Source organism: Triturus cristatus, chromosome 3_1 (genome assembly GCF_964204655.1).
Source record: "Triturus cristatus chromosome 3_1, aTriCri1.1, whole genome shotgun sequence".
Classification (NCBI taxonomy): Eukaryota; Metazoa; Chordata; class Amphibia; order Caudata; family Salamandridae; genus Triturus; species Triturus cristatus.
The window spans coordinates 310,710,988-310,723,254 of record NC_140583.1 but is presented as its reverse complement, the minus strand read 5'-3'; the positions used below and the strand labels follow the sequence as shown (position 1 = coordinate 310,723,254).

General features: G+C 47.6%; 1 protein-coding gene across 5 annotated transcripts in view; it reads left to right on the top strand.

Annotated features, from left to right (window-relative positions):
* The window catches only part of CPEB1 (cytoplasmic polyadenylation element binding protein 1), a 493,259-nt gene that overhangs the window by 236,143 nt on the left and 244,849 nt on the right, over positions 1–12,267 (top strand). For all 5 annotated transcript variants that reach the window (XM_085644001.1, XM_085644004.1, XM_085644003.1 and 2 more), the window contains one exon: positions 8,428–8,654. In XM_085644001.1, coding sequence (XP_085500127.1) covers positions 8,428–8,654 — 227 coding nt within the window. The remainder of the gene's footprint in view (positions 1–8,427; positions 8,655–12,267) is intronic.

Here is a 12,267-nt window from a genome sequence, read left to right as displayed (position 1 = left end):
CCGACTCTGCCTCCACCACCGCTGCCTCCGCCGCCCCACCTCGGTCGTTACCACGCACTCTGTTGGGGCTGCCGGCGGTTCCCCCGCGGTCGGTTTCCCTTCCGAGGTACCCGACTCCGCCGCAGGGGACTCCGAAGCCGCGACGTCCGCGGTCGGCGGGCAGACCGAAGCCGAAGAGGTCGCGCTCCCGCTCTCTCAGGAGGAGAAGATCACGGAGCCATGGACGGTCATCGACGGACTCGGGACGACGCCGTAGGAGGCACAGGTCCAGGTCGCACACACGGTCCTCGACCAGAGATTTTTCCCAGACGCTGTCGACTCGCCGGGGACTAGGGTGTCTCCGGTGGAACATTTGGTCTCTTTCCAAGAGGTGCTGTTGAGAGGGTCAGCAAAGTTGGGTATCACGGTGACTGTTCCAACACCCACAACGTCCGTGATATTCGAGACACTTCATAAGAAACATCTGTCTCGCCCTCTACTGCCTCTTGTACCAGGACTGGTGGAGCCCGCTTTGGAGCTGTTCTTCACTCCCGCGGTGACAAAAGCCGCCCCCTCCAGGCTCATGAAAAAGTATAGGGCCCCTACCTTTTTGAGGGTGGACCCGAAGCCGGATTCGGTCATCGTGACAGCGGCAAGGAAACAACATGCGACCGCTCCTTCATCGACGGTACCGCCTGACAAAAAGCCGCTGGCTGGATTCTGCGGGCAGGAAGGTGTGTGGGACCGCCGCCACCACCATGGAGGCAGCGAGTGCAGGGGCTTTGTTGGGGCGTTATGACCAGGCCCTGTGGGAGTCCCTGCAGCAGTATGCGGACCTGCTGCCCCGGGACAGGAAGGAGGACTTCTTGGAAACAGTGCGCGAAGGCATGCTGGTTTCTAATCAGGTGATCGGCGTGGCGGCGGATGTCTCCTTGTTGGCCGCCCACGCCTACTGTCATGGCGTCCACCAGAGGCGGCATTTGTGGCTGCGCCTGATGTCCCTCAAACCAGAGGCGCAGCACAGAGTGGCCAACCTGCCCTTCTCGGGGGAAACCCTGTTCGGAAAACATGCGGATGATGAGATGGCCCGCATGAAGGCGGAGGCGGAAACCCTGACGGCCGTCGGGTTGGAGAAGGCCGAGAAGAAGTGCCCGTTCCAGAGGCGGTTCGGGTCTTCGGGCAGAGGGCGTGGGCAGGGTTCGGGACAGCAGCACCAACAGCAGCAGTTCCAGAAGCCCTTCCAGAAACGCCAGAGGGGTAGAGGAGGCCAGCAGGCGACCACCACTACCAAGGGCCCGGCCGGGTCTCGGCCCTGAGCGGCTACTTCCCCCTCAACCGTTACCCACTCCAGTGGGGGGAAGCATTCAACTTTTTCCGGCAGAGTGGAGAAAAATTACTCAGGACAAGTGGGTGCTGAATATTGTTTGCAATGGATACAGTCTTCGGTTTATCAGCCCGCCTCCAACGATTCTGCCGGTCAGCTCTCAGTACCAGCTGAGAGAGCTCCAGGCGGAGGCAGACATCTTGTTGAGAAAAAAGGCGGTAGAAGAGGTACCTCTGTCTCAAAGGGGAAGAGGTCTGTACTCTCGGTTCTTCCTCGTTCGCAAGAAGGACAAGAACGAGTTCAGGCCCATTCTGGATTTGCGACAGGCAAACAAATGGATTCGCAGAGAAGTTTCGCATGCTATCGTTGCATCAGATTTACCCTCAGCTGCAACGGGGAGACTGGCTCTGTGCCATAGATCTACAGGATGCGTACTTCCATGTGCCCATAGCACGGAAGCACAGGAAGTTCCTGCGATTCCAAGTCGGCGCCAATCACTATCAATACACAGTACTGCCATTCGGGCTAAAGTCTGCGCCCAGGACCTTCTCGAAGTGCATGGCGGTGGTGGCGGCACATCTGCGAAGGAACAAGGTGTTTGTCTACCCGTATCTGGACGATTGGCTGATCAAGGCTTCATCCTTCTCGGAAGCGCAAGATCACTTCCGATGGACGTGCGCTCTCCTGCACAAGCTGGGGTTACACGTCAACATGGCCAAATCGGTTCCGACTCCAGTCCAGTGCATACAGTACCTGGGAGCCTCCATCGATACGCGGTCAGCAAGCGTGTCTCCTTCGGAGGAGAGACGGTTATCACTCCTTCGGAAGGCTCAGGACCTCAGGACTGCTCCATCGACGACAGTGAGGAAGGTGTCTTCTCTATTGGGATCGATGGCCTCCTGTATCTTCCTCATGCCTCACGCACGGCTACACAGACCACTGCAGGAGTGCTTGGAGGATCAGTGGGATCAGAGGACAGGCTCTTGGGACGACAAGATACGACTGTCTCTGCATGCTCTTCAGTCCCTGAAGTGGTGGTGTTCGGCGCAAAACCTCCTCAAGGGGGTTCCCTTCCACAAGGACATTCCCACGACGAGTGTCGGGACGGATGCGTCTCTCCAGGGCTGGGGAGCGCATTCCGGGGACTTGCAGTTTCAAGGAAAGTGGTCTCCTTTGGAATCGACGTACCACATCAATTTCCAGGAACTCAGATCTGTCTTCCTAGCACTGAAGGCCTTCCTTCCGTCCTTCCAGACCAACTCGCTGCTGATTCAGACGGACAATACAACCACGATGTATTACCTCAACAAGCAGGGGGGTCGATCGCGCACTCTGTCACAGGAGGCGCAGGCGATCTGGCACTGGCTGCTGGCCCGAGGACTGACTATTACGGCCACGCATCTGCCAGGGGTGCAGAATGCTCAGGTGGACGCCTTGAGCAGGCTGATTCAGGAAAACTACGAATGGGTCATAAACGACGAAGTACTAGGAGAAGTCTTCGCAAGGTGGGGGACTCCAGACGTAGATCTGTTCGCCACCGCCGAAAACAGCAAATGCCGAGACTTCGCATCCAGGTACTACCAGCGGGGGACGCTGGGGAATGCGCTATGGATCGATTGGTCGAACAGCTTTCTGTACGCTTTTCCACCCATTCCCCTGATTCCGGCACTGCTCATCAAGCTGTCCCAGTCCAGGGCGCGGATGATCCTGATCGCCCCGGAATGGCCCTGGCAGTGGTGGTTCACGGACCTACTTCACCGGTCTCTCCTTCCTCACATGCAGTTGCCGTGCATGCCGGACCTTCTCACGAAGTTCGGGGGGCGGATGGTGCACCCCAATCTCTCGTCTTTGAGTTTGGCGGCATGGCTCCTGAAATAGTGCAATATGGTCATCTGAATCTACCAGACGATTGTATGGACATACTGAAGGAGTCTAAACGACCTTCCACTAGGACATCCTATGCCTACAAGTGGAAGAGGTTCTGTATCTGGTGTAAGTCCAAGAACTTTGATCCGACGACATGTAAGGAAGATGTCCTCCTTCCGTACCTTTTATATCTGGCGCAGTCTGGCCTTAATTTCCATTCCATTAAGGTTCATCTGGCTGCTTTGACTGCTTACAGGAAATGCCCTTCACAGACTTCCTTCTTTCAGATCCCTGTGGTCAAGGATTTTTTGGAAGGCTTGAAGAAAGGGTTTCCTCCCGTCAGACTTCCCTCGCCTTCTTGGGACTTGAATGTGGTGCTGTCCAGACAGATGAAGGAGCCTTTTGAACCCATTCACAAGGCTTCTTTGCAGCACCTATCCTGGAAGGCGGCGTTCCTAGTGGCCATTACATCGGCCCGCAGGGTGAGTGAACTTCAGGCATTATGTTGTCAAGAACCTTCTACTGTATTTCATGCTGCTAAGGTTGTGATGCGTACTCACCCTAAATTTCTTCCTAAGGTTCTCGGACTTTCATGTCAACCAGTCCATAACTTTACCTACGTTCTTTCAGAATCCCTCTTCGCCAGCGGAAAGGTCTCTCCATTCCCTGGATGTTCGGAGGGTGTTGAAATTTTATCTGGATAAGACCAAGGATATTCGTAGGTCTGACCAATTGTTTGTTAATTATGGATCAGTCAGGACTGGTCTTGCGACCTCTAAGCAGTCCATTTCTAGGTGGATTGTGTCCTGCATACAATTGTGTTATCAAAAGGCTAATAAGACCTTAGGGGGCAAACCTAAGGCTCATTCCACCAGGGGCAAAGCTGCCACGACGGCTTTGCTGCGTAATGTTCCTATTGCGGAAATCTGCAAGGCGGCCACTTGGAAGTCGGTCCATACCTTTGCTGCGCATTACTGTCTGGACTCGGATGCCAGGGCAGATGCTCAGGTTGGGCAGGCTTCGCTGCGAAATTTGTTCGCACAGTAGTGGTTTGTCTTGTTTGTTCTCCACTGCTGTTGTGTGGGGATGGGCTTGCCATTCTATTCACTAGATTATGACTATACACAGATCCCCTACTACAGAAGGAGTAGTTTCTTTTCTGTAACTCCAGTTCTGTAGTAGGGGTATCTGTTATAGTCATAAGCGCCCGCCCTCCTCCCCGGTGGAGAGATACTAATTCATGTGTAGAATGCTACAGGTCTGGCGTGCTACGCCTTCAACAAGAACTGAAAGTAAAAGGACCTGCTGGGCATTCTGGGATACTGGGGAAAGTTCTGGAAATCTGGAAAGATTTCTTAAAGGCACAGTATCCTGTTCTAAGCCACATAATGGCAGCCTATGGGGCTTGTCTGTCCACTCCTTCCTCTCTATCATTCCAGAGGCTTTTGCTGGTAGAGGCAGGGTTTTTTCCTATGTGGAGAAAAGCTGGACAGGCAGTGCTGTTTGTGGATGTTGGTGGAATTCTAGTTGAAGTACTGGGCAGTGTAGCCTGTGGGTATAGGCTGCATTATCTGTCTTTAAATTAAATTCTCTCTTAAAGGTGTATGCAGGTCTGCATGATTTGTCACCTTTAGAGATTATTTTTTATTGCTCCGGGGTCCACGCACATGGGCGGGACTATTCACTAGATTATGACTATAACAGATACCCCTACTACAGAACTGGAGTTACAGAAAAGAAACTACTCCTTCTCTACTAGTACACTGGTTTCCTTTGATCCAGTACTTAGTTTTTTTTTTTTATTCAAAAACGATTGGAAATGGAGAAACACTTTATGCTACCCGTGGCAACATTGACTGCACTGGGCCTGCTTTCAATTTTCAGTTCATCTTAGTTTCTTCCAGGTTCTCATTTAGTTGGAAGTTCCCCAAAGAGCACGTCCTAATCTACCAAGGATACTGGTGTTTGGCACACCAGGTACTCTTAACAATGTGGAAATGCCCTATCCGTTTATGTGCAGTGTTGACTAATACCCTTGTCATATGGGAAACAGAGTATCTAACACATGACCGGATTAACATGGCCAGCAGGTCACAAATGTGAATCATATACATAGTGTTTGTAGAATTCTGTGTAATGTTATGTGTATTTGTAAAACGTGCGATCACCTAGGAGAGTATCCTGCAGTCTACCCAAGAGCAGTTTGGGTGGAACCATGGACTTGCCTAGATGAAGTAAAGTCTTCAGCTTCTTGGGTAATGCAAGAATTTTAGTGGCAGTGCAAGATGTTATCGGGTAGGTCATTCTAGGCTATTGGAGCAAGGTAGAAGGCACTGCCTATTCTTGTGCTGCATCTGTATGACATGCAGCTGAGCTGAGGTCTCTGGAAGGTGCCTGTCATCTGTGGCAGTTGAGGTAAGATGGTCCAGTGTTTAATGTTTTGAATGTCAGTAGCTTAAAGAGTTGTGAATGGGAAGCCAGAGAAGCTGGCTGCTACATTCCATATGGTTTGGAGACCAGTTTAGTTGAGTGAGGGAGTAATTTAGTATCGGAGTGCAATGCACATGGAGTTGAGTCCTTTGAAGATTAAGTGACTGCATATGTGCATCTACTGCCTTTATCTGCCTTCTACCTATGTCGTATCTCTGTGAATGCATGCTTGCTAAATCTAACTCAGTTTGTGACTGAGGGGGGATGCCTTGAGGCCTAGATTCTCTGAACTGAAAGAGCAGCTTTGCCTTTGAAACTAAGGTGAGAACAGGCTGAGGAAGGCTGCCCTACGTTCCCTAAAGAGCACTTCAAAAATACTAAAGGCTTTAGGTTTTGCTACTTAAGCTTCTGTGAGAATGTGGATTGTGTTCTGTCCACCACTATGCGCAGTGTATTGACTAATGAACATCTACTTGTTTTGACAGCAGATAGGTGTCAAGCAGCCTATAATCCAGTTAAAGATTTTCTCAACTAAAACAATTAGAAGGGCTGTTTTGCCTAATGTAGTAGTGATTTATCGAAGGTATGTATTCATTTACAGCCACTGAAAGGTATACTAGGACAGCTTCACCTCTGTCGGTTTCCAAATACTTCACTTTTGTATGATACAACGTAAAGCAAGTTGGAAAACATAGGTCTGGCTGAGATGGAGACTGGCGACACTAACTGCAAGTCTTTTGCCTCTTTCCTTGCATATAGCAGGCTTTGCAACTATGACATGGTAGTCTTTCTCCCTGTGGTGGGAATGCAGTTAGCAAAATGCCATCCTGCAGCCTTGCTACGTTTTGTACAACCTGAATCTACAGTATGAAGTAAAGGCAACTGCTTCAGCAATGAGACTTTCAGTGACTGTCAAGAACATCGGTCTTCCTGTGGTGGTCTGACCGTAAACATACACATTGTATGCTGCTAACGGAATCAAGGAATAAATGGCTTCTTATAACATACATGACTTTTACAACTCATTGTATGGCTGAAGTACCTAGTCTTTCTTATCACTCTGCCCATGTACTTATCTGGAAATTTGGCAGACAAATGTTCCATGACAGCCCAAATTTGGAACAACCTGTCATGGGCTGGATGGTCCTGGAGTAATGCAGCTGAACTAGTTTGAATTCAGCATACGCTGCAATAGAAAAATCAACCTGGCCTCATGACCAGTGAGAAGCTGGGTGTTAACAACCAGCAGGACTGTACGCTTGGTATGTGCACTAGCCCCTTTTTGGGCAGAAGGACCAGGAATGTCCAACTCCCGAAGTTCATCGGTGTGCCCTAAAGAGGCCTCTTAGTGCCTCCGTGCTCTCAAGCTGTTTGGCATGCAAATTTCTTTGGTGTACAATTCTCAAGGAAGTCTCGACATCCAAAAAGATGGTTGTAGTCAATAGGAAATTGCTGTATCTACTTGAATCATCGCATGCAGTGAACGGTGGAATTAGAGGTTGCACTAAATTGGGGGGCTGCCAAAAGAGCACTCTACGGTTGCTGCTGCAAGTGCCAACTCAGTGGGCTGGACTACCCTGCTACTGTCTGTGCTGCACAGATTGTGCTTGCGAAAGGACATCAAGACTGCTGTGACCGTGTTCCTAAATCACACAGATGACTCATCAGATTGCAGTCTGCAGACTGAAATCGCTTCCAGATTCTACTGCAGTTTTCTCCCTCAGGTGTCCATACATCAAGTTGGGGCGCCTAAGCAACAATCCTTCAAGATGCAATCTGCCTAAACTTTCATTTAAAATACTGTCCTACATAGATGTGTGCAGCTGAGATGGGTCAGTAAAAAAGAACGTAGCCACTTAGTCAAACAAGTGTTACTTCACCTTTACACATAAATACCACAGCATACTTCAAAGGACAAGGGGTGAGCCCAATCCAGTCTGTGTTCGATTACTATGGCACTGACATGCAATAGAGATCAATTTAAGTGGGAGACAACTTAAAAAAATAATTAAAAAATCAGAATACGCATTGGAAAAATAAACATGGACTCACAGGAGGTCAAATCACAGGCCAGGTGGGCTGAACACGACTTTATTATTATTTTTTTTTTAAACTGGTGCACCCCCAGGAGGGAAAACCATGTATAGCCTTGTATGAAGGAGGCCTAGTGGGTTTCCTGCTTGTGTTAACTGTTTTTGGGGGGGGGAAGGCATTGCTGGAAAGAGGGTAGACTCTTGCCTTTACATCAATGCCTCCCCGAAATCTGGGGATGCATCGGGGTGTGCACAAACTCCACCTGAAGGTGGAGAGCATTCTCCACCTGGTCCACATCCAGTGGAGATCTGTAATGTCCAACACGCCAATGGCGGCTGGAGGCCAAATCAATTCCACTTGGCCCCCACCCATTTCTTTAAAAGAACTTGCAGTGCAAGCTCTAAGGGGTTTCCTTCAAACACCACCTATTGTCAGCCAATGGCTGACAGCCAACACTTGCACTACCTCCTCAGTGTATCTGACACCTGCCACGAAGTGGTTAAAATGGAAAAAATTACCTGACAAGGTTGCTAGAGACCTTTTGCCCTTTAAAATAAATGTATATAAAATCAACTGCTTAGACTTGTTTAGCTTCACCTCCGAATAGCCTTGACACTAGAACATGAGACCTGGCATTTGCCTCCTGTTCTATCTTCTGAAATATCCGAGCAGGTTGGTTACACCATTAATGAAATTGCAAGTGTAGTCTAAAGCCTGGCTTTGTATATTATATTAGGCCTTGTTCTCTGTGGTTGCTCAATGTGTCATGTTCTAATTTTTGGTTCCTTTTGTAGTTCTTGGCATGCTTCATAGTCCTTTGGGAAATGTTCTTGGAAAACCACCCTTGGGCTTCCTGCCAATGGATTCACTTGGCTCATCTGACTTTGTGGACAAGATTCCTGCACCTATGCTGAGAAACTCTCGTCTAGATAGATCTATTTTGGATTCTCGTTCAAGCAGCCCTTCTGACTCTGACACCAGTGGATTCAGCTCTGGCTCTGATCATCTCTCAGATTTAATTGTAAGAATGCCTTTTTCAAAGTTTTGTGCACTTTGTGATGTTGTAAAAGTACACTATTCCCATCTGTATGCATTTTGGAGGAGAATAGGCTTTGTGGTTGCGAACGTGTTAGTTTGAGAACCTGACAACTTAAGATTTCCTGTGCCACAGGCATGACTTAAATGTTTCTCAAAGACGCTGCATTTTATTTCTGCTCAAATGCCAGGTTAAGCATTCCTTTGACCCCTTACACACAACTATTCAAGCCTACATCTTATTTATTTTTGGTTACCCACAAGGCTTTTTTTAACTTAAAATGTCGCATGCTCTTCTCCGTTCCTCCCCCGTTCCTTTCCATTACCTCTCGAGACTGATAAGAGGACTTTATTTGGGGAGGTGTCACATAGTGATGGGGAAAACGAGCATTGCCTGCCCCTTTGCTGTTTGAGTGCATTCTGTGGGTGTTTTTTTTGGGGGGGGGGGGGGGGGGGGGGGGAGATGGGGTGGGACATCAGATCCTAAATAACCGAAGCGATTTGGTGGCATCATTCACACTTTGGTCATTCACGAAGTGGTTTGAGTAACCTGCAGCGATTTGATTCTAGCTCTCCACATCAGAGGTGTTCTCTTTGCTAGCAAAGTTTGGATTATGCACTGCTTTTAGTCTGTGCAAAGCATGTTTTATCAGTGACACATGCTGCGTATCATCCTTTAAGCATCTATTCTTAGTGTTGTGCTCTAGAGTCACATGTGCCCACTCACCTTCCTTGGAAGGCTTTGGTTGTAGTAGAGCTACATTCACTTTTGTATATAGCTTCCTATATGGTCGTCGCATGTACCTGTCTAACACCATCTTTATCCTCACCTATTGTGCAAAAAATGAACAATCGAGCTGATGACCATGTGCATTTCCAACTAAGGGAGGAGTCCCTATTCCTCAGGACTTAGACTTCCAAGAAAAACAAGTTACAAACTCAAGACTAGATGGTACGAGCATGCATGGCATGTGAATCTACAGCACTACACGCAATTAACAGATGCTTACAAGGTAAGTAGCAATCTTCTATTCACACAAAGACCTACCTTCAAAAAATGGTTCTGCTCCACCTAGACAACATTTTGGTAAGATATATTTTTATTTTTTTATTTTTTAGAGAAGGCAAGAAGGATTGTCTGCATCTAAGTCTCACTAATCTACCCTCCTTGGGCAATAAGGCTTCTAGGGGTTGAAGTAAGCATTCATTGGCTTCTCTTCAGTTCAAATTTTATAGCGCAAAGTATACACGTGTGGGCTTCTTGGAAAGTTTACTGTTCGCCAACAAAGTGGTTTGTAATTCAGCAGTGTAGCATGCAAGGCTAATGTCTGTTTAAGATTTCCTAATGAGCTGTGAAGCCAGCCAAGAATTGCACAACAATTTAGATAGGTTAATCAAATGTAACACATGGGCAGTGTTCAATAAAGTTGAACCAGTATAAACTTTGCTGGCATACAGTGTTAAGCTATGCATTAAAGCGAGCCCTTTGGGGGGAAGTGTTGGTATAGCCACCTGCTAAATTTTACTCTATCCAGTGTGTGCTCTGATCTCTTAAAAAATATTTAAAAAAATGCAGAATTGGGTCAAAACCGGATTCACATTTAATGTTACTAGAAGGCCGTAGAATAGTGCAGAAATACACCCATGGAAAGTTAAATGCCACTTGTAGAGTGCAGTACCTATTAATTCACTACAGTGACAGTGAAAACATGGCATCTGGAACCTTGCTGCTCAAATGTTAATCACCCTTTTGACCACTTTAAATCTTGCTCCAAAGCGCACCTCACTGCCTACATGTTGGTGTGCATAGTATTTAAGAGTACTAGGTCACCATAGAAAACGCATGTTTCTTCCAATAACTAGACCCAAAATGATATTGATGGTCAGGCTGTAGCTGGCACATTGCCAAAGTCAAAGTATAGATTATACACTTTATATTTGACCTGTAACTACATGTTCTATTGACAGCTTTACTTTAATATTTAATGAAGATCCCCTCTAACAGTTTATTTTTTACTAAATGTATAGGAAATGCAACTTTCAGAAAGTTACCTTTCCCTGCCAGAAACTGCTGGATACTAATTAACTCCAACTGCCCAGATGGTGCTTGTCACAAATTAGGTGTAACAAAAGAATAAACTGCTCCCAGAGCAGAGGAAGTAGCTTGGGAGTGGAGAATAGCTTTTCTACCCCGGCATGAAAACCAGATAGGATGGGCTAAAGGACATTACTTAACAGGTCCTTTCCTGTTCCAAGATAATTTTCGGTGACTTCTGGAAAGCTCTTAATGTTTGTTCCCCCTGTCTGCATGGCACCAAACTAAGTGGTAGCAAAGCTACCTCAGAATTGAGTGACCACAGAAGAGGGGACTGTTATTGATTATAAATGTTGCATTTCATTAAAATCTAAAACAATAGTTGACATGAATTAATAAGGTGTACAGTGCATCCAATTGCTCAGCCCCAATACATTAGCAGATCTAAATCTCAACCCACATAAAAAGAATCGACTGGTTAGATAGAGCACCATCCCAAGGTGGCAAATGTAATTCTGGGTTGCAGCCAGCACATGGCTAAAACTGAATAGCTAGGGTTTCAGTATTAATCTGCTCTAAAAGGTGCCTGCATGTGGAGCGTGTGGGGATTCTGCAGGCAGAACAGAAGATATGTTTGCCGACGTGTGCGTAGATGGAATCAAATCAAGAGTGGAGTGGGAGGCAAGAGTTTGGCATACAGTATATTAGAATTATAATCCAATCTTTGAATTTAATTGCCTGCCTAAGCCAAAGATTGGTGACTGGTCTCTTAGCAATAGGGCCAGTTCCACTTGCCTCCTATATGCAGCATCTGATGGACCTCTAGCTGCAGATTCCTTACCTTTGAATTTCCAGGCTTCAGACTGGATCCAAAATATTTTTCTTCGAGCAATACCCTGGCACACCAATAGGTGTCGTTGGTTGGCTCCATGTGATGTCTGCATCGATGCCACCATTGTGATGTCTGCATCACCTATACAGGTGCTACCTTGTGACTCTGACGTCCCTCTTTCTGCACCAGCTAGCGTAGATCTGTGAAGAGAGCTACTCTCACTTTGACAGTTTGTTTTGTCCTACCCTTTTGGGGGTAGGATGTCCAAGAAGACTTCTGGATTAAAGCTGTGCGGTGCCTGTCACTGCACCTTGTTAATAGATCCCTACCTGGGTTCTTTGGTGCATGGAGAGACCACGACTTGAAGTAGTGCTCCAACTGCTGGGACATAGCTCCGAAAGCTTTGAGGGAGCAGTCCCTAAAGTTACTTGTGGCTCAGCGCCTGGCACCTCATTGTTTGCCTCAAAGGTCTTGTTCTCCGTCCCAGTCAAGGGGAAGGCCTGGGCATTACTCCAGGATCCCTAAATCTGTCCTCTCTCGAAAGCTAAGAGTTGGTCAGTAAGCATAAACGCAAGGAGTCTCAGCGTTCAAGGCCTCATTCAGCCGAACCTGCGCCTGGGTTGGCTCCATACCATCCCGCCTCTACTGGCGTCTGCGTCAGTTTTTAGCTGGGCGGGGGACGCTCAGTGTGCCTCATATTTGGGCAGCCTGAACTTGCCTGCGCTGCTTCGG